This window comes from Drosophila innubila, assembly GCF_004354385.1.
Source record: "Drosophila innubila isolate TH190305 chromosome 3L unlocalized genomic scaffold, UK_Dinn_1.0 0_D_3L, whole genome shotgun sequence".
Taxonomy (NCBI): domain Eukaryota; kingdom Metazoa; phylum Arthropoda; class Insecta; order Diptera; family Drosophilidae; genus Drosophila; species Drosophila innubila.
Genome location: NW_022995376.1, coordinates 16977560 through 17000844, shown reverse-complemented (window position 1 = coordinate 17000844; position 23285 = coordinate 16977560). Strand labels below are relative to the sequence as shown.

The 23285-nt window shown below is 37.0% G+C and overlaps 2 protein-coding genes across 11 annotated transcripts in view; both read right to left on the bottom strand.

Annotated features, from left to right (window-relative positions):
• Positions 1-23285, bottom strand: part of LOC117787242 (phosphatase and actin regulator 4) — a 103930-nt gene that overhangs the window by 43052 nt on the left and 37593 nt on the right. For 8 of the 10 annotated variants that reach the window (XM_034625719.1, XM_034625720.1, XM_034625714.1 and 5 more), the window contains exons 3-5: positions 16658-16822; positions 16488-16586; positions 14524-14988 (exon numbers count right to left, since the gene is read on the bottom strand). In XM_034625719.1, coding sequence (XP_034481610.1) covers positions 14524-14988; positions 16488-16586; positions 16658-16822 — 729 coding nt within the window. Of the gene's footprint in view, positions 1-7122; positions 7963-13141; positions 13542-14523; positions 14989-16487; positions 16587-16657; positions 16823-23285 lie in introns of those variants that run through there. The other 2 variants (XM_034625723.1, XM_034625725.1) reach the window with 2 other exon arrangements.
• Positions 58-2592, bottom strand: LOC117786622 (pickpocket protein 11). The gene is made up of 3 exons (XM_034624959.1): positions 1593-2592; positions 496-678; positions 58-432 (listed from the first exon to the last, which is right to left on the bottom strand). The coding sequence occupies exons 1-3, from the start codon at positions 2590-2592 to the stop codon at positions 326-328; spliced, it is 1290 nt and encodes a 429-aa protein (XP_034480850.1). The 3' UTR covers positions 58-325.

The following is a 23285-nucleotide window of genomic DNA, read 5'->3' as shown; positions in this document are numbered from 1 at the left end:
AGTTACAACCTTGTTGATCAACACACTAAACTATATGAAAATATCTCTCTTCATCTATTTTTTGCTCAGCATTCTCAAGTAATTGATGTGCCATTTTTTCAATACACACTTCAAGTGGCCCCTGCCCAATTGTAAAAGGCAAAGTGGGCGTGGCTGCAATGAAGATATATGTACAGATACGATATTGTGTATTTGTGCCTCAGGCTGTTGATGATTTAGGCGTATGTCCGACCAAATAAATCAAAACTAATTTCATTTGCTGTCACACATGGCGTATGCGTTATATTTATTGTATGTATCTGCTCCCTGATGGAATCACAGCACTTCAATGGCGCCAATTCTGCCACAGTCGAAACACCATAAAGTAAACAATCTCAACTCCGCTGATAAACGAGCAGCCAATGCAAACGCTCAGCACGCCTCCAACGTTGGCTGTACAATCGTAAACATAATTAAAACTGAATTCCAAATCCAAATCCAATTAACTGCACTCACACAGCACTTCGTACCAATTGTAGAGACCATCTTGACTATACAATGGCACCCGCTGTCCGCCAAAGCGTATGCTCACTTTACTTTCCATTGGATGCACATGCCCCAACAAACTCTGACGCAGCTCATAGCGCCAATCATTGCAAGCGGGCAGACAGTCGAGACAGCTCCAGGACGACCAGTTGGCTAAATGTCAGAGAAGCGATGTCGAAGAGGAAAAGAAAAGTCTTAAGTAGCCGAAAAGTATGAGAATGAGAGAAAGATAGACAGGTGTACTATCTGAATATTCGGATCATTTTCGATGTATAATCTTCATATGTTCATCGCTGTGTATTCCTATTTAATTGATTATTTAAAGATTCCTTCACACCAGATATTATATTTCCAACAATAAAATTGAAATCAATCAATATTTGTAAATCTAAAAAATAACATTTGTAGTTTTGAATATAATTATCATAGTCCAATTCAATGTTAGTTAGGAGATATTAGTATGAATTAATTTACCATCGAAATAAATACTTAATAAAGTATATAATAAGGGTCTCCTTAACAATGTCTATTTATCCACACTGGCATCACTAAACTATGCGTTTCAGAACACTATAAAAGCCAATTATAGTTGCCAGAGCAAGAGCTTAATCGAAAAAAGGACAAATCAAGCGTAGTCTCTTTAAAAATATTCTTTGTAAAAAAAAGTTACAAAAATTGTAGATATCGAGACCAATATTTGGTTTATATATTTTTAGAATATCGTAAATTGAAATTTCTTTTCTTTAAGCTTTTCCGTTCATTCAATCCGTTACCTGCACTATTTGCACACTAATCAATATATCATAAACTTGGCTTCGGGTATTAAACTCTTTTGAAGAATACGTTTTCCCCTTAATAGTTCAACTCTTGCTTGTTACTTATACTGTGCAAACTTTCTGACATCCTTTTACAGCACTGTGAAGACCAATTAAAGATGTTAGTGCAAGAAGTTTATGGGTAGAACTATAAGCTGACCGTAAGATATCCTTGAAACGTGACGTTGTTGAGTACTTTCTGAGTCTCCCTCTCTCTTTCTCTCACTCTCTTGTCTCCCACTCACAACTCACCCTCTAGATGCTGCAGGCAAGCCGTGTGTGCCAAGTTGCAGTAGCTGTAATTGTGCTGCCCAACAAAGCCAGCGGACAGGTCAAAGGTTAAGGCTGGTGCACAATTGCAGGCGGCAATAGCACTGCGAAGGCGACACTGTGGCAGACACTGCACCACATGAACAGCCTCATCCGGAAAGTGGCAGCCACGTTCCGTCAAAGGATAATTACGTAGCTGTTCATCTGCTTGCAACCTGATTGCATGCAGCTCCAAAGATGAGAACTCTCCAGATGAAAGACTCCGTTTTCCCAGCCAGCCAGTCAGATGGAGACTGAATCCAACAGTACTTGCCAAGCGTGGCATGTTGAAGTCATCCTCTCGTGAGGCATTCAACCGCAGGGTGAGAGAACCCGTTATGTTCTCAGGTTGCAAGACACAGCAGTTGCCTTCGATGGTGGGCGTCAGTTGAAAAAGTTGAGAGCAATTCTGTTGCAATGCCTCCAAGTGGCAACTTAGTAGCAACGACTCACAGCTGGGCGATAGTTGCAGCAACGTGGCTCTAACATCACTCGGCCAATGTTGACCAAGTGCAACTTGCAGCCTGGTGGCAGCTTCAGCCGACACAGATCTTGCAGCAAAGTAACCCGCAAGCAGCGCCAACTGTTGCAACCAATAGACTGCGGAGTTGCCACTTGACTTTGCCAGCTGCTCAGCGAATCCTTGCACCTTGTGGCGACTCAATTTGTTGGTACTGCAAATGGTCAGCGGGGGAAAAGACAATTCATCCAGACTCACACTCAGTGTAGATAAAGCTGTTACTGTGGGTCGTGATAGAAATTGCAACAGTGTTGCAAATACCACAAAGCTGGCCGACAAAATGCCCGCGGCAATGAAGAGAAACCAGAAGAAGCGTTGATAGCGACGACGTCGATTATAATAAAGCAATCCAAAGCCATTGAGACTCGTCTTCTTGAAGTATTCCACGAGCGTGGCACGCAAAGCTTTGCCCAGGCGAGACATTTTATCAAACTGAATGAAAGTCTGTCAGGACATTAAGGATATCACGCTTATCAAGATGAGCTGAACATAGACACAACAATGTTTCCGACAGCTAGTGTGAATGAAGCTCATGAATTACAGTAATTATCGCGTGACATGACAAGTGAAATCAAAATAAAAAAAGACGAGCCACAAAAAAAAAAAAGACTAGTCTGTTTTCGTGTTGAAAGCCATAATAAAGCTCTACAAGTTCTGATTTATATCAATACTAAGAATTAACACTGTTTGCTATAAAATAAACTTCTATTTAAACAATTTAATTTTTATATCACTTTAATACATTTTTTAACTCAAATAACTCGAGATAAGTAAGTGTACAAACGAAGTGGGAAACTTCATTTTTCTTGAATCAATAAGGTTGAAGATCAATTATATTCATATTATTAGTGTGTTCATATTTTTAAAATACCCCAAAATAAGTTTTAAAATTCGACATAAGCGAAATGACAATTTTGCTTTTATATTTAAAATGTGAGTAATCTTGAAAATAAATAAATCTTCAGTTTAAAAAGAAAATTAACAAAATGAAGACAGCAATGCTACGTCACTCTTTTATTCTTGACAAACTTCTTGGAATTTCCATTTCAATAAATTGTCTTGTCAATCAAATCGTTAACACAATCCCAAGCCAAGTCCAGTAATCCAAAAGATTGCGTGTTTGGAAAAGCAACAAATTCTTGTAAATTGTTTTTAATTCAACAAGTGGGTAAATCATTTAAGGCAATGACTACATTAAGTTGAAAAAGTTTATGTTGCACAGTGAAACGTCACATAAAAACGAAGCAAACTCAAATAGAAGCCAGTCAAAGAGAAGGTAAGCCTAAACACACACAGATATAGATATGCAAATACGTAGATTCAGCTACAGTTACAGATACAGATACATTTCAGACATGCAATATAACGAGCTTCAACGGCAATTTTGCGCACTCAGAGAATGAGAGAAACTTGCTAATGCGACGTTGCATATTAATAGAAACGCGAGAGAAACTGTAGACTATCTAATTGGCTTAGCGAATTTTAGATACTCTAAACAAAAATACAAATTTTGAAAAGGCTACAAAAATATCATTAATATCAATATTTATAGAGGTTCATTACCGCCTCAATAAAGTCTGATACATAAAACTTGTTAAATATGAAAACAAAAAAATAATAATAATTGTAATATTAGGCATTTCATTCGAATCAAAAACAAATTATGATAAATGATTAATTAATAACTAAAAGCAGGAATAAATGAAAACTGTTAAGAATTGATAAAATAATATTTTGATTAATTAATCAATTAATAATTGTCAATAAAGCAAATACTGGAAATATCAAGTTAATTTGTTGAATTAAAATAAAAAATTTAATATTGTTCTGTCAACTTTTTTTTATATTGCTCTAAGATTTATTTTAAAAATAAAAATTCTCTCTTTTAGAAAAGCAGAGATAATTAAAAGTTAAACTTTATTTGATATAAATATTTATTTTAGTGCAGTTTAGTATAAAAAATATTTATTTAAAATTTTTCATTAAGTTGAAAGTCTGAAACTAAGTGTAATGTGAAGCTTTAGCTAGTGTCCTGGAATTTTTTAATATTCCTGAACTGACAAAGAGTATAACCAATAACTGAGCTTGCCAACGAACGAGCTATATCCTCCCACTTGCCACACCCCCCCTGCTTCTACCGTCCCCTCCTCCCTTTTCAACACTCACCGCATTCCTTTACGAGCTGTGGCCAAAAAGAAAAAAAAAGTTAAAGCGTCAAAACGCAAAGCGACTGGCAACAACAACAACAATGCGACTAGAGCGCAATAAATTCCAATAAGAAACAGACACACACATGAACAAATATGCATTGCTCGCACACACACACACACGCACACACACATATCAATGGAGAACCAATCGACGCCCACACAAAAATAATTTCCGGTTCAATTAAACGCTTGTTTATTTATTTATTTATGCGGTGCTCCCACAGGCGGTCGCTGCTAGAGGCAACTAGATAAGAGAGGTGAGAGAGGGGCTCGAATATGTAGATCTGACGTTGTTAGCTGTGACTGTGTATGCGGCTTTTATTTTCATTATTTTCTATTTAAATGTGGGCCACAAAAATAGCACCAATTTGTTGATGAATGAAATTGGCAGCGAAAGGGTTAAACGAGTTGGCAGCGCTCTAAAATTAGAGCAAACACTTACAGATACATTTATGTGTGTGTGTGTGTGTGTGTGTGTATGTGAGGCTGCCTCATGCAGCAAACGTAAATCTTGTGAAAAGCCGAAAGCGTTGTCAGTGCTGCCTTCAAGTCATTAAACGAGTTGGCAGCATCAGTTGAGTACTTAAGAGGAAGAAAGGAAAGAGATAAAGGAAAAGAACAAGTAAAAAAAGGAGAGCTATATCCTTTGCTAACCACAAAATGATTGCATACTTTAATGGGCCAAGCACTTAGACCAACTCGTCATGCCACTGAACGTGGCAACGCTTCCTGCCACAGTCATGGCCACAACTGAAGGGATAGGCGACTCAGGAGGATGCTGCAAATTGCACCCGTACAAATAGCGTTTAAATTGAATCAAACTAACTGAGAATGGCGTTTGCCAACTACAACAACAGCAACAAAAACAACGAGAGCAAACCGAGCAGCGAGAGGACACGCAAATGTGAAAGGTTAAGGGCTTCCGAGCGAGCAACGTAGGAGAGATGGGGTTATGCGAGTATGTGCCACATTTCGTTGCACTGCGTTGAGCAGAACAATAGAAACTGTGAATGTGAAAAGTATAAAAAAAAATGATTTTAATGCCTCTATTACAAGCACTTTGTCAACTAACTTTGTCTATAAAAAAGATAACAGCCTAGAGTAAAATAAATAAATATTCACAACATATTAAATATAATTTGTATAATTTCTACAAAATTTCTAAGAGGAAAACATGTCAGTCACAAAATGTAAGTCAATTCTTAAATTAACTATGTTTTTTTTCGTTTATGCCTTTACTTTAAATATAATCTACAAGTTTTATCAATAAACTGTTCTACCTTAAATTCAGCATTAAATTCACTGCTTTCAAACATTTCAAATAATTAGGTAGACTTTAAGAATACTCTTTATCAAGCATCTTTATTTGATAAGGTAAAAGAACTCGGACTATATTCAATCTACAGAAACATGTTTAAATATTTTATGAGCACACATTTTTAAAGCTAACACTCAATAATAACAGATAAGATTTTATCGTTCTTTATGCTAGTGACAACTGTAAAAAGCAGCCATATTTTAGCAGCATTAAAAATGGCTATGGCTGACAAGCTAGAAAAGTGCAAAAGACAACTAAAATCACTTTGCACTCAAAAAGACTTTCGAGCAATTCACAAGCTTGCCATACAAGGCACACACACATACAATCTCTCTCGCACTCAAATCCTTTAAGGCAAAAAGCAAACGACAACAAGAAATAAAGAAGAAATCGCACGCACGCACACACATGCACACACACTGACAAAGGGGTATGAGGCAAGTAAAATCTCATGCATTTTGCACACACAGATTTTACAGGGCAATAAAATAGGCGGCTCTGCCCATTGGCGACGTCAGAATCGAAGCTGCGCGTTGCCATAAAACTGTTAATAACAGTGCCATAAAAATAACAGAGAAAGAGAGAGAGCGCAGCAGAGTGAGAGCTTTAACACGTGCGCATGCACTCAAGTTTTGTACGCTTCGTGACGTCGTTGGTGACGTTTGCAATGGGAAAAATGCGAAAATGCGTAAAAAGAAACAGGAAAAGCGATTGCCTTACGGTGTGGAAGGATGAAGGCGAAGCAGTGGAAAAAGCGTAGCGTTACAAAAGACGCTGCAGCGCCGCTTTGAGAAGATGAGATGCCTAATGAGCGGAAGGAAACATGAAACCGTAACGCAAGCGAACAGTGTTGTCAGAATTTCAATGGTTATATTTTATTTTATATGTACTAGAAAAAAATAGCTTAAAGTATTTCAAATATTATTTATTTTTACAAGCTTATATAAACGTTATTTTTTAAAATATTTATCAATTTATTTATTTATGCACGTCTAAAAGCAGTCGGCAAAGAAAAAATTAACACGTATAAAAATCAAATTAAAGATTACAAATATAAAATGTTGCTTTTATTTCAGTATCTTTATTGTTAGAATTTTATACTCAGAATTAATTTATTTGTAATTTTTTTGGCAATGTGTAGTTGTTGCAACACTTTCTATTTCAAGTTGGTTTTAAAATTTTTATTTTCATAAATTTACACAGAAAATAATGATTATTCCTTGAATATTACCTTTTGCTTACTATTTAAAAAGCTAGATTTCGAGGTAATTGAATTTCTTAAATTTTTTCCAACTTTTGCCGTTACAAAATGTAAGTAAAACAGCAACTGTGGAATCGAGAGCTGACAAATAAGTGTGTGAGGATAAGCAAGAGATTGCGTCTATGTACTTTCACAACGTATGTACACTGTACAGGTTGACATACCTTTGAAACAAGCACAACCCATGATGTAGCCCATCATCAGCGTGGCTTTGAAGTCGTCTCTAAGCTGCTCAGCGTTCTTGTTCTTGTTCTTGCTCTTGTTGTTGTTCTTATTATTATTGTTTTTGTTATTGTTTTTGTTGTTCTTGTTATGGATCTACAGTTTTCCGTTGACTTGGCAATTTCATCAACGTTGTGCATCAATTAATGGCAGTTATGGGAATTGAGCGTTGAGAGTGTTGAGAGTTGAAAGTCCTGTTTTCTCCTCCTTTTCAATCATGTATTTTTAAGCAAGCAATCTGTTTTTATTGCTTTCGGCGTTATCACACTTAACGGTACTTTGTGCAATATACTTATGTCGTGTGCGTTTGTCCCCTTTAAAACATTTTTTTACTTATTTATTGTTGATTATGATGACAAACTTTGATTTACACTTGACTTTTATCACATTTTCTAGTTGTTTTATTTGTTATTGTTGATTTCTTTGGTGTTGATGTTGTTGTTGTTGTTGTTGTTGTTGTTATCTTCTTCTATTTCTACTTCATGTCTAGAGCTAATAAAGCATTTACAGTTTGATTTCACTTCACGTCTTATTATTGATTATCACACATTGCTGCAGATTCTCCAGTTTTGTGCGTTGTGTGGAAAATTTATGCTCTTCGATGATTTCACTCGTTGCGGCATTTCTTGTTGTTTTTCCTGTTGTTTTTTCCTTGCTGTTGTTGTTGTTATTTCATTTGTGCGTTTAAATTTATTAAATTTGATTGTGCTGAGTTTTGTTTTATTTTAATAATTTTCTGTTTTCTTTATTAATTATGCTTTTTACAATATCACAAAGAATCACTGACAGCGCAATTAAAAATTTTTATATTTATTATCATTTCATGGAAATTCATCAGTTATAAGAATACATTCATTTCGCTTATTGTGCATAATTGAACAGGTGACTGAAGGTCGTTTAATAATAGAATTTATACTCAAAGAAAATACATTGCAAGCATTCAATCAACTCGTTCCACCTTACGGTCAATTGTGCATGTTTTTAGCCTAATGACACTGGCTTTAATCATCAATCATTGTGAAACGGGAAGTGTTTTTCTTTTGCGCTTGACAAACCAACAAAAGTTTATCATATTATTATTTAATTTCTGACAAAATGAAATGGAAGTTAAAGTCTTAACACACAATACAACTTAGCTCTGTTTTTATGTTTAAAGTCAACAAAAGCACATTAAAGCTTATCAGGATAGCCAGAATTCACATATTCATAGAATGATTAAAATAAAAATTTAAAGCAATTAATAAATTTCAGTATTATCAAGTCACACACTTCACCCAGTTTCTGTGTGAGGTTTATCACTTTGTGGGATTATCACTGGCTAAATGACGAGCACATTACGAAAAGAAAACTGACACCAGCAGCAAAGATACTTGTGATGCCCCCAAACAAATTGATAAAGATTATAATCCAAAAGTCAACGCGCCAGGCACGACATGGAACCGAGTTAAAAAGAAGCTTCTGCTGACTGCATTGATAGCTTTGCAATTGGACAAAAGCGGCGAAAATTCAATTGAAAATTTTAATTCATTGAAAACGACGTCGACAGAAATTGAAAATTGAAAACGGAATTGGGCGTGGGATTGGAATGACAAAAGAAAAGTCAACAATGCGAACAAAAACAGAGAGAGACAGAGACAGAGACAGAGAACGAAATAGAGAAGAGACAGTCGGGCAGACAAAACAGAGAATTCAGAGAATTGAATACCGGAAGCTGCAGCGTGACAAATTTAGCATCAATTGTGCATAATTAAAATACAAAATATCTCGCGAGACATTCGCATCAAGTATACGCCACCATAAAAGTGAATTTCGATGCGAGAATTATAATTGATGGCCAAGCGTGGCGCCCACCACACATATTCTCTGGTATGCTCGAATTTCTCTCTCCCTCTCTCTCGCTCTCTGCCTCTGAGTGTCAGTGTTGGGATTTTTATGATGGCCCCCGGCTGGAGGTCAGTAGCACAAGGCGACAGCGGAGACTCAGCGGGCACAAGAGCGCAGCTGTTGAGACATTGACATTGTCATTTTTCGACTTTTATGGCGTCTTAAAAATGTATCTCGAAAATATGGACGCAACACGACCATGTGGGCAGCACAGTTTTTAATTGAGGCAAGCGAGGAAACGAGAGCCGAGAAATGGCAAAACGAGAAATGAAATAAATGAACAACAAAATGTTAAACGACTTTCAAATGCTCTCTCAGCAACTCTCAACATAATTTCAATGAAATTAAGTATTGATATTTAATTTGAAAAATTGTTAAAATATTAACATATTTATTGTATGCCCCGTTTACAACTACTCCCAAATAAATTATAATTAAAATTGTTGTGCTTTAATGTAGTCTCTGTTAGACTTAACTTAAGTAAAGCTTTGTCGAATATCTCCAATTCGGAAAGCGTATTCGATTGTGAAAAATTTAAAACACTTTCTGGCCGTGCGGAAATTTCGGCAATGTTTACATAAAAGAAAGCAAAAAAGGAAAAAGAACAATAAATCGAAATTGCAAACAGTGAGTAAAATTTCTAATTAATGGATAGGATGAGAGAATGAAAAAGCTCCGTGTGAACAGCATAAATATTTGTTAAGCAAATTAGATGTGGGGAGGAAAGAAAGGGCCAAAGCAGGCTAGTTAGCTGGACAACTGACTCACTGTCTGCTGGCATGTGTAGCAAACGGAAACAGTCTAGGGCAAAACAGAAGTAGAAACAGAAACAGAAACATTTAAATAAGGACAAGAAACGGATGTCCAAATGGCTGCTTGGCCGGTTGATTACGAGCCAATGACATGCAAAGGCAAGGGGAGTGGCCCTCAAACAGGACACAGGGACAGGACCATGTCTCTATTAGGCTATTGACATTGCTGAGGGTCCCAAAGCGAACGGCGTTTTAATTAGCAAATTAAAGGCAAAATGCGCAGGTGAGAAACTCAACATGAATCGATCCATAACAATAACAACACCTTAATCTCCATTTGAATATATATATAACAGCTGTCTATGGTTAGCAAACACTTTGGAGCACACAATCATCCATCACTTAAAATACTTGGTAAACAAATTATAAACTCAAAATAAGCAAAAGAAAATATATTTAAAAAAAATGCATAGGAAAAACTTTTTTGTACTATCAAACCAAATAAAGCTAACTAATGATTTTTCAATCATTTTTCAATGATGTTTCCTAATCAAAATGTAACTCTTCTGTCAACTGCCCTAATTGCCAGACTGTTATTGGTACTAACTGACTAAGCTATACCATTTTAAGATAACCGAAACAGGGGGTATGAGTAAGTTGTACCCTGCAAATGGCTGTTGAATTATTAGTATGAAAACTTTACAAAATCTATTTCAGAAATTCAGCAAAGTCAAGTGGAAAAAAAGAAAGCGACAATGTAAGAATACTATTATTGTTTTACTTAAATGTTAAATAAAATTTTAGTTTTTTTATTCTAAAACTAATTTTAAAAACTAATAAAAAATAAGCTTAAAAAAATAAACATTTTTTTAATTAAAAATAATTTCTAAGATTTAATTAGGAAAATCAGATGATTCAAATATAAATCTCTTTTCCGTTATTAGTTCTAAGATTTACAGAAATTGGAACAAATACACCCTGCTGCTGTATCTCATAGAGAGTATCGTTATTATTAAATGGTTTGTAGCAGGAACACACAATCATAGACAGCACACAGAGATTACTTGAGTTTACAGTTATCTTCTTCTCTTGCTTCTTCTTCTTCTTCACATACACTGCTTACACTCCCCCTCAGAAAGAGCTTCAGTTGGTTGCCTCATCTAATTGCATTATCTCAAATGTGGGCGTCTCACTTTGACTCAATTAGGCATTAGTACATAGAACAGATATCGAAGAAGGGAATAAGGGGAGTGCAGTGGGGAAATGAATACGAGAGAGTCGCATTGCGTATCTGGAAATATTCCATGGGCATTTATCTGGCAAGTTAATAAGATATCGTTAAAGAAACAGGCTTCAGAAATAGCATATCTTGCCGAGATTAGAATGCGACGGAAATCGAACTATAGATACTTATTAATCTAAGCATATGGTGAAGACTTTTACAGCTTGTTCTGCAATGTAAACGAAGACCAAGTGTGACGTCAACACTCATCAATTACTCAACAACTCAAATAAATCCCCAATGACTTGACGTTCTCAAGTGCAAAAGAAAACGTAGCTTATTCAATAGGGGGCGAATGCTAACCTAGCACAACGATGAAGAAGTCGCACCAGCAGACCGGCAGGGAGCAGAAAAAGGAGGAAAGGAAGGCGTACCGGCTATCAGTTTGATTATACACTATCAAACAAAGTCAAGCAACTCGGTAAACAATAAATAAAAACGCCGAGCATAACAAAAGAATGAATGACTCAACATTTGTTTATTTCTAAAATGCAAAAAAAAATAAGAGTACAAATTATAATGAAAAACACAAAAGAAAATCTTGGAAATGTGCAACAGCAAGACACACACACACACACACACACACAGAGACAGCCAGAGAGATACACGAGCACAGTGGGCGAAGGAGAGGGGAAGCGAGGGTTGGCATCTCAAACAATGACGAAAGCAAAGCGAAACAGGAAAAAGGTGGACGACCTCGGGATGCAGTGCAGCCTACGAGAGCAGCAAATGCATTTGACTCACAACATACACAAATACACACACATTGCTATATCGTATTTGTTTAAACAATTTAATGCACATTTTAATGCAATTTTTAGCTGCAGTTATTTATAAACTTTTGCCGATAAAAACAGCAAAAGCACTTGTATGAAAAATTAACCACAGTCTGATGAATTTAACGTTTTTTTTTTTGCCGACAGCAAATACAAAACAAAGCCAAAAAGAGAGGGAGAAAAGAGAGAGAGAGAGCGAAAGGAGAGCAAATTAAACGCAACGAATAACAAAGCTAAAAGGAAACGCGCAGAAAGCATAGAGAGCAAACGAATGGGAAGAGAAGGAAGAAAGAGAGAAAGAGCGAGAGAACGGCGCCCAATGGTAGGCAACACTTTTTTTCCATCGTCATCGTAAAGCTTTGTCTTCCTCTTCATGCCGACGCTGCGTATGCGTAATGTGAGCAGCGCCTGACGCGGCGAACACCGTTCCGAAAGTGGAATGACGGCAAATTAAAGTTTTTCGCTCACTGCAGGCCCCACAAACAACAATAATCTCAACCCCACCCCAACACCCTCGTGACAACCTGCCCCAAACACCACACCACGGAAACAAGTTGCCCCATGCCACAAAGAATGCTTACACCTTTAGCTATGCATACATTCACACACACACACACAAGCGCTAATACATATGCAAATTGAGAATGCTATTGCGTGAGCCCGTTTTAATTCGCTCCCTCTTGGGTCCGTTACCCATACGCCCCGTTGGCCCCGCTGTCTACGCTTGAGGCGCCACCAGCTTGCTGTTGCATTTTTCCACCGAAATTCCATTTACAGAAATATTTTTAGTTGCGCTTTGTGTGCGCCTTTCGTAAAAACCAAAACATCAAGTGGAGAAAAACTTGCGACAATTGTTTCTGTTTGTTTTTATTTCTTTTTTGAGATTGTTATGCATGTTTTGTTGGGTGGTAAAGCTCTAGACATTGTTGTTGAAAAAACCTCTAAAGAAAATTACAATTATTTAAATGTCGCTGACCAAATGCAATTTTCGCTTGAATTTATATTTTTGTTACTCATACACTATCACGAACTTTTCAAAGCACTTTTTTACATACATTAAGAACAATTACGATTTTCCAAACTATTAATAATAATTGTTGAATTCCATTCCATTTGAAAATTGGCAAAAACCGGCAACAATTTGGCGCACGTTTAATATGATATTTGCGGCATGCCTCTCTAAACGAGCTTCACCTTGAGATTATGCACAATAAGCAAAAGCGTCTGGCTAAATGACTTTTAAATTATTGAAGCTATCAAATATTACATATTTTATCGTGTAAAACTGTTGTTGTTTAGCACACACAGACACAATAATAAATGGATAGAGAATGAGGGAGAGGCAGGCGGGAGACACTTAAGAAAACTTGTACAGTAAACACAATTACGAATAATTTGTATTTTGATTTTGCTTTATTTATTTTTTTTTTTTTTAATTTTTTTATTCTAATGCGACGACAAAATTACGCGCTGCTGCGGGCTGCGTTTTAATGTTAACTGAACATAGAAACGACAGCAGCGAAACAGTTTTGCCATAAAAATGCGACGCCGTCCAGCAAAAACAACAAAAACGACGACGCAGTAGCCAATGATAAAAAGTAACAGTGAGAGAGCGCTCTCTCAGTCTGCCCGCTCTCCGCTCTCCCGCTCTCAGCGAAACAAGTGCAAAATAAACAAAAGCACAAAACGTGCGCGTAACCAGAGAAAGACAGAGCGAGAGAGAGAGAGAGACCGTATACGTTGGGAGAGCAACTCAGAACGCAACAGAGCATATTTATGCCGGCTGCGGCTGCTGCTGCAGTCAGCGTATCGCAGCATGCGACAGCATCAAACAAACAAACAAACACGAAACGCAATGCCAAAAAGCTTAAAGCACACTGAATATTTTAATAGTTATCAAATATGTAGTGTGCTCATTACCAGACAGAGGAAGAGAGAGAGAGAAAGCTTGCGACAAATAACATACATAAGTGTCAAGTGCAGAAACACAGCACTGTGTTTGTTTACCGCGCTCTCTTCCCCTCTCCTCCCTTCCACAATTCGCACCATTATCAAAGAATTTGTTTGTGTTTTGTTTAACATTTTATCTGACTTTTTTGGCAAACTGCCGCAAGTGCTGACAACAATTTTATTAGTCAAGCACAACGCCAAAACAAATACAAGTGATTTGTGTCCAAGCCGTAACTAGGCGTTAACTTGGCTTAAATAGCATTTAAGCGAGTCTAATTTATGGCTAATGATGATGTCTTTGTAATGGAGTTTGTCAAGCGCTTAAAAGTAGGCAATACAATTAAACACTCAGCTGACATTCTGCTGCGCAGCCGGAAAGTATGCAAAGCTTTTTACACGCCATCAATGAGCGCAGCTTTAAGGCAATTTTAATTACAGTAGAGACTGCACAGAGTGAACACACGACAGAGAGAACAATTCGAAATTATAGGAATTTTGATAAATAATGCTAGAAATACCAAAAAAAAAAACCTTAATGCAGTGAACAGGTATGGCTTAAATATTAGTTCAGTATATAAAGAATCGACTGTATTTTATGAAATTTAATTAATAGTTTATGTAAAGAAAATTCTTATATAAATTCAAATTGTTCTAAATAAATTAATAATTTTTTAAAAATGTGAATGAATATTAGCTCACCATTATTATTGCTGATGGCAAATCGCTGTTGCAGCTGTTGGGCCAATGCCTGATGATGTTGGGCGAGCGGTGTTAATGGTGGCGGTTGTTGTTGGCCCACGCCCAGCTGTTGGGGCGCTGACTGTGAATGTGGCACTCCGCCGCTTAGCGAGGATGTGTCCGAGGCGCCATCGCCGCCACCGCCACCGCCTCCGCCATTGGCCATGGAATTCTGTTGCTGTTGATTGAGGCTGGCGCCATTGAGCATGGAATTAGCATTGAACTGTTGCACGGATATGGAATTGGGCACGCCTCCGCCGCCCATCGACTGCTGCTGCTGCTGTTGACTGATAAGTGCATTGCCGGCAGTGCCGTACGTGGTGGCATTTATGGAATTGTTGGCTTGATTTATGGAATTATTGTGGACGGCTGAGAGTAAAGAGCCATTGGCAGTGGCTCCACTATTGTTGTAGTACGACTCCTCGCCTGCAAACAGAAAGAGACATAGAAAGAGAGAGAGAGAGAGAGAACGTGAGCACAACTTTCAGTCATTCATAAATAAAGTGAGCTTAAGGCAAAAGCGCTTTCATTCAGCTTTCTTGCAAGCACCACCAACAAAAACTTTCACTTGCAGCGCCATCTATTGGCGAGTGGCCGCAAAAGCTTTGCAAGCGCTTGCCTTACTCAAGCTACTCAAACTTGAGGTAGGTTCAATTTACCAACGTTTCTCCTATGATTCTCACAGCCCCCCACCGCAACACCCCTCCCCCTTAATTTCCCCTACATTTTCCTCATCGATTTGAATGCATTTCGCGTGCGTTGTTCGGCGATTGGTAGAAAGGCGGCGACTCGATGACGATGACTCGCATTGACAATTAGCTTCGTTGATTAATTGCCATCGGGAGAATGTCGCGACGTCGCGACGACAAGCTCGTAATGTTTACAGAGTCCCTCTCACTCCCCTTCTCCGTGCACATCTGCGATTTCCAGCTCTTCAGTTACGCCGGAAGGAAGACGCAAAGAGAGAGGAGAAATTGAGAGAGACAGCCCCTTTCCAACCTAGACAAACAATTTAGCAAAGTGTTCCCAAACCATTTGAAACAAAAAGTGAGCTCGTGACGACAAGTCAAGTCATTGGCTAAATCGTGCGTGGATTATGGCCAATTTCCGTTTGTTGACTTTCGTCAGGGCAAAAGATACATGTATGTATGTGATGTGTTGTCTGCGGTTCCACATGAACTTGCCAATAGTTGGCAGTTGGCAAACAAAAGCTTACAAAAGTTGCTTGCATGCTGAATATCAACTACAAAGGGCATAAAGGATTAACCATGGCAAAGTAAGCTATAATTGGTTTTCGTCTCAAGGATAAAAATGTGGACAAAGGACGTACTTATAAAGAAAATAAGTGTATTTTAACAGAATTTAATGAAAAAAGAATCTACCAGAATAAGTGATTCAAAAATATGAATGATTTCGTAAATTTAATCATTAAAAATTGGGAAAATGGATATTAAATATTGGATCCCACCAACATACTCTAATATGGTCTTTATAAAACGATAATTACTCAATATTTTTGGTAGAGAGAAATAAAAAACTTTTTTTAATTTCTATAAATGCATCTCAGTACATTAGAATTTTTTTGTTCTGTTTTCTTAAGGACTGTGAGAACCATTCATATGGAGTTGAAATTAATGTCTAAGCTGATAAAAAGTATAGATGAATAATTAAAATTCACAACTGTATATGGATCCCAAAGAAAATTTGTTCTTAAAAACCCAGTTTGATTTTTACATTTTTTACATAAAGAATTTGATATTTAAGTTCTCTCAAAATTGCACGTAACTAAAGTTATAAACAAAAGACATTTTTTATTTGAAATTCCCTAAATGCATCGCAGTAAAAATATCTAAAAGATTGCTTTATCTTTACTTGAATCACTTGTAAAGACTCTGATAATTCCCAGGTATTTCTCTGTTACTTACCCGGCTCTGGAATATTGCCCAGCGGACTATCCGGCAGCAAAATGCCCTTTTGCACTAACTCATCGCGATTGGCACGTACAGAAATCTTGCGCTCCAAGGCTGTCAAGAAAAAAAGGGTAGTTCAACGATTATTAATTGATTAGTGATTTTTTATCGAATGTGTAACTTACATTTGGAGGCAGCTTCAAATTTTTCGCTCTTCTTTTTTCGGCGCCATTTCCAGGGCTTGAAAAATCTGCCCAAAGCACTCAATTTGCTTTTGCGTTCCAGGGGTGGGGTGCGGGTGCCTGAGCCCAGGCTATTTGTGCGTATGGCGGCGCCATTTTGTTTCTTGGCTGCAAAGAGAAACAGGAAGCGAGAGTGGGAGTTAAAGAGTGAGTAAGAGAGAGAGATAACAATTAGCAGACATCTCAAATTGTGTCAACGTCATGAAATGAATTCAAAAAAAAAAAAACTGTTTCGCGGAAGCGGAAAGCGGCATCTAGGCTGCATTCCACGCCCCAACTTTGTGGCATGCCTCATGCGGCAAGAGGAATGAACGGTGTAGCAGTTGTTGTTGTAGTTTTTGTTGTTTGCTGCCCATCGAAAGCAAAAATTGAAAAGCGAAAATTACAAACCATTTTGCGTTGCAGCAATTGCTTGGCAAAGTTATTTCTTTTATGTAATCATCAACAACATCATCATCATATTGGTAATGATGTTCATTATCATTGACAATTCAATTACAAATTCAAAACGAGTTTTGCTGCAACAATAACAACCATAACAACAGCAGCAAAATTCTAAGCAAATTGCTTGCCATTTGAGACAAGCGCTCAACTTGCATACAAAATATTCCCCCACAACAAGTTGAGTTTAAGCCAAATGTAATTGGCCATAGACTTGAAGCAAAGCGCTGAAATTCTTGGCCAAAGCCCCCCTACAAAGAGTAAGTATTTAAACCTTGATATCTTTCCCTCTCTCTCTTTCTTTTCTCCTTTGGAAAATTGCATTCTTTATAGTTCGACTTTTAGGCTTGCTTTTTTAGTTGTTGATACTATTTGTGCTCCTAGTCAGTTGGCATTGCCAATTGCAAAACCACACATGACAGAGGGTACAAAGAGGGAACGTAGGTAAGCGGGGGAAGCTTGAAGCATGGCCAAAGCCAGCTGGAAAGAGCGTTAGCAAAAGGTACAACAAAAATAATGTCGTCTCACAGTTGCCACTCGAGCTGCTGCTGCTGCTGCTGTTGGGGCAGCTGTTTCTAGTTTCTGTTGTTGACTCTGATGCTGCCTCTCAGATAAGCTGGGCATACACACACTTAAACACACACACCCACACACACATACACACATACATACAAACATAAAAGCACTCATGGACAAGCATTGAAGCGTTGAAATTAGGCTACCTACAAATAGCTGGAGTAGAATTCACAACAAACAAGAACTAAAACAGAAGAGAGAGAGAGAGAGAAAAAAGGAGATCATCATGAGGGAAAAAATGGCAGAGATAAGAAAAAGAATTATTTTCTGCGAAAAACCAAACACACTTGCAGAAAAGCTTAACAAATTCCAGGTATTTAATAAATAAATTAACAAGCTAATTAACTGCCAAATGAAGAAAGATTGAAAGATACAAAGATACACAAAGCTTGCTTAAACTGTCTGAGCAATTTAATACCCTGTAATTAAAAAAAAATACTCTCAAAAATACAGTTAACACAACTACAATTTTTTAAAATAATTAATTCAATAAAAAAAAAACACAAAGTTTGCTTAAAGAGCAATTGAATACCCTGTAAAATGGAGAGGAAAAATGTATACATTGCTAAATAAATTATATCTGCGTTTGACATTTATATCTGAGATGCTGAACCAAATTTAGTAGCTTTTGTTTTTGAAATCTCAGAGATCGATGAGCTCACTCAAGATGTTTAGCATACAGATACATATTTGGTCATGTCAGAGCTTTTGTCACCCCAATTAAATATGTTTTTTATGTTCTATTCAAGTTCATCAAAAAGTTTTGTTGGTTCATTTTGCAAAGTGTATTTTGTAAATACCACAAAATGTGGCAAATGGGCTAACAACTATTTGGCTTCCTTTATATTTCCTCTTTTGCCTCTTTCTGGGGCACGTTCTCAGTTAGCTTCTGTTGTGCTGGACTCTTGTGTGTGTGTCAGCTGTTCCAATTGTGGTCAATTGTTGGTGGCAGAATGAAGCGGCTTTTCATGCTTGATTTGAGTTGCCTAACGAGGGGAGAGCGAAGGGAAACCCAACTTGAAGACCAGTGAAAATGTGTGTCAAGCGGGAACGAGGAAGAGCTGGAGACCAAGGCAGTGGCAGAGACTGATGCTGGTTGCACGTGAATGACGTGCAACATAGCCCGAAGGCGACAACCACAAACGGAAACTCTGCCTCATTTAAATGGCGCCAAGGAAAAGGCAAAAATGTAAAAACGGTGCGGAAAATCACAGCAAGAGACCAAAAGAAAATTTAAAGCAAGAAGTTTTTCTTGCCTTCTTTCTCTACACTCCATATGTTCCTTTTTCGTATGTGGCCAAAAAGGCAAAACGCAAAAAGGCAAAGATTATAATAATATATGCAAAACCAAAATAAACAATAACACAAACGTCGCTGTCGACGTCGCTGTCAGCTTCAATCGTTGTCGTCATACATATAAAATATGTATTTTATTTTTACATATTGCGCTGCTCTGTGGGAATGGGAATGGAACCGGTTTTGGATCTCGGTATTTTGGAGGCAAAGCAGCAGCAGCTGCCGTTCGCTTGCCGTGGATGCAGCTCTTCGAGTTGGTAAACGAATTCGCTGCTTTTGGCTCAGAGGCAACAGATTTGGCTTCTAAATAAGCGACAAGGGCGGCAACAACAACAGCAGAAACAACGCCAACAATGTATGTAATATTTTATGCGAACGCATGGAAAACGAGTTTTCGCGAAAGTTGTTTGTTGGTCTGTAAAAGACCCATAAAAAAGTTAAAATAAAATAATATAATAGATAATAAAATAACATTAAAGGGGAGGCACAAATTCAAGCCATTGAATGGGTACAAAATACTATAAATTATGCAAATTTAAATGGGTACAAGTCTGTTTTATACACAGAAAATCTTATGAATTTGTTAAGATTCAAAACAGCTAAAACAACAATGCATACATTTTGTTTTAGCCATAAGCTTTAAGTGGGAATAAATTTCCCGCATTTTTTCTCACAATTTTCATTGTTTGATTCTAAGCTTGAGATATGCTGCATTAAAAAAAACATAAAAATATATACATAACACATATATACAGTTGGTTTTTGCAATAAAGCTGCGAAAGCTTGCTTGACAATTTTTCTTTTTATATTCCGACTCGAAGATTATCTTAAACGTTTCACTGGCTGCAAAACTATGTAAATAAATGAAACTACTTTCATTCTCAATGGAAAGCATTTAAATTTTAAGAAGAATTTCTGCAGAAATATTTGCTTCAATATTCAATACTTTTTTAGTTCTTATTTATTCGTAATTAAAGTCCCTAATTGATTTCGTTAATCTACGTAACACATTTAACCCTAGTGTGTATTTAGTGTCTCCTCCTATCAGTTGCATAGCTTTATCATTACAACAGCTTACAGTACGCAATCAACAATATCTTATTCTCATTCCATGTGAGAGAGCATGTATAACAGGCTTATGTAAATTGACAATTGGCGTGTTCCACTTAAAGCTCAGTCAAGTGCACGTATACAAAACCAATACGTATGTTAATGTGTGTGTCATGTACAAAGGCAACGATGATAACTAAGCCACAAATTGACAACAATAATCACAGCGACAAAATATATACAAGTAGTTTTTGCACAACACCCAATTATTTACAAAGAATTATATTGTATGATTAACATTTTATATATTTAACGACTCCTTCTCCCTTTTACATTTGAATTTAAGGTTTGCAGTTGAATAAATTATGTCAAAAATGAGGTGACAACTTGACAGCGTGTCAGAGGCGAAGAATTATTAGAAGCAACGTGAGAAAACCCAACATTAAATGTCAGACAAGTTCACGTGACGGAAGAAAGCGAAAATGTAAAAATGTGAAACGTATAAAAATAATATAAAATGTAGAAATTTATGAGATTTGAGTGAGGTGTTTGGCAATTGGCAGCGCAGAGCACAAAATGTTTGCTTTCAAATTCCACAACAAAATTATAAACGAAGGTCGCAGGCGACGCTAATTGACGCCCAACTATAACAAAAAATAGAAGAAAAAAATAACAAAAAAAAGTAAAGACAATAACATCACGAACAACAACAACAATGCGATTACTGAACTAATTTGCCGTTACGGCCAGTCTGTCTGTCTGTCGATTTTGATTGCAATATGAAACCTGAAATTAATTGTAATTACTCGCCTTGCGAAAAGATAAAATGCTTTCAATGTGTGTAGGCTACAAGCAGAGAGTGAAAAGGCGAGCACAAGAGAGAGAGAGAGAGAAAGAGAATGAGACAGCAATATATAGACAGAGACAGAGAAGAGGAGAACTGAGTCCAATTTACGCCTGGCCTGGCACGTATTTTGACAACGGTCTTCGGAAATGGAAATGAAAATGTTAATGGAAATGGATGCTACACGTTTTCACGCTTCACTCACACACACACACACACACAGACTGTTGTATCTCAGTATCTGTAACTGTGTCGCAGTCGCGTTGCAAAGCGCAGCAAAGCGTTTCATGCACATGCACAAAATTCAAATCACATTACGTATACGCAACGCTGCGCAGGCAATAGAAAACGTGAGCGAATCACATTGGCAATGGGACAGTTTTAAAGCCACGGAGGAGTGCTAGACCCCAATGTGAGTGGGTCTGTCTGAATGACAGCTGTGGCACTGAAGCGCAACATATCCATAGCCAATGCCAAAATATTGAAAAAAAAACATGTGAAAACAACCAAGTTGACAGTGGGGAGCAATTGCAGCTGGTTATCGCATTAAATCGATAGTTGTTGACTTTGGATTATGATGTGTAAACATCAAAATGTATACAAATTAATGAATATCTCAAAACGAAACAAACTTGCAAAGATATTCATTCGTACTTGAGCCTCATTAAACTCTCAAGTGTCGCCAATAAAAATTAACGCTTTTTTCATTGAAAATTTATGCTCAATAAAGTGGAAAGTGAAGACCCGGCTATTTATGCCTTTAAGTATTATGCATTTTCCGCTTAAAAGCGTATTCATTTTATGCAACGAGTCTACTTGGAATGCAGTGCAATCTCCTTAAGCTCCTTAAGCTGTTTATGTACAGTGAAAGCTCGGTTAACGTGCCGCACCCTCAGGCAGACAGCTTCCTCTTTCAATATTTATTTACAGTCAAACGCTTCCTTGACCGGAAACGAAAACTAAGTATAACTTTTTTTTTTTACTAAAAATCTTTTCTAGGAAAATAAATTAGCTTTCTTATGCACAAAATTTCTCAGAAGCACCAAGAATAGATCAATGATTTTGTACCATAAATAACTACACGTATATCTAATTCTCGTTGTCTAATAAAAAATGTTAAATAAAAATTCATTACATGATATGCATAATATGAATACCAATTTGTATTTGTAACGTCCTCTTTTAGCGGATTATTTCATTTTCTGGCACACATTTAAAGTTTTCAGCTGCCAATCGATATATATATTTGACAGCATTGCACGCGTATGTCAAAGTCAAAGTCAATTACGAGTAACGATTCCAACGATTACGTAAATATCAAAAAACGTCTCTCGTAATTGTCCAAAAATGTGTGACCATAAACCACAAAATTTGTAGGAGGAGACCAAGGAAAAACAAGAGGGGAAGGAAAGTTATTTTGAAGCCCATAAATTGCATATTAATTGCTATGGTTTATAAATCGAGATAGATAGCTAGCCTGTCATAGTGGTTGTTGTGGTTGTAGTGGCCACGTATATCGGCCAATTAAAATGCATTATAATGCAACTCATTTCAAAGCTAATTGCATTTAAATTGCATTTGACATTTGACATATAGTCTCGTGTATCGTTGAGAACGATGACATTCAATCAAGGAAATTATGCCTAAAAATAGCACGAGAAATGAGTAACGTTTTAAATGTAGAAGGGACAAATAGTGAAGAGAAAAAAGAAAGAGAGAGAGGAAGACAGGAGGGGTATTGCAGTGCGCTCAGACATGACCCGCAGGCAGCTCAAATTACCAAACACCAAACAACTTTTATTAATTCGATTTCAGTTCTAGGGTTACTGAGGTGGTTCTGCGGTGCTGGTTGGCGTGTGGTGCTGAGGTGGTGCTAGTGTGGTTAACTGCCTGTGGCTTGTACAAAATTTACAACATTGTTGTCGCCGCTGTGACTGTGGGCAAACAAGTTTATTGGCAAACAAAAGACAACCGACAGCAAGTTAAAAAATACAAAAAAAAAATACAAATATTTCAGATGAGCAGCATATGAACAAATATTTGCACAAAATTTACAGCAAATGTCAAAAACAATTTTTTTTTTAAAAATCTCAATTTCAATTAACATAAAACTTGTGTAAATCAAGACAAACAATCTGCGCTTTATAACTAACAACATGTGTAGGCCTGTCAGCTACAAACAGATGCAGATATATTTACAGATACAATTAAAGATACATCTACAGATACAGATACACACACACGCAGAGTCACAAACAAATGAACGCCAAACTAATTAAAAACATTTCAATATACTGGAATGTGACTGGCAGCAACTTTAAATTGCCAAATGAAATTATTATAAAACAAAGCAAACGAAAATTG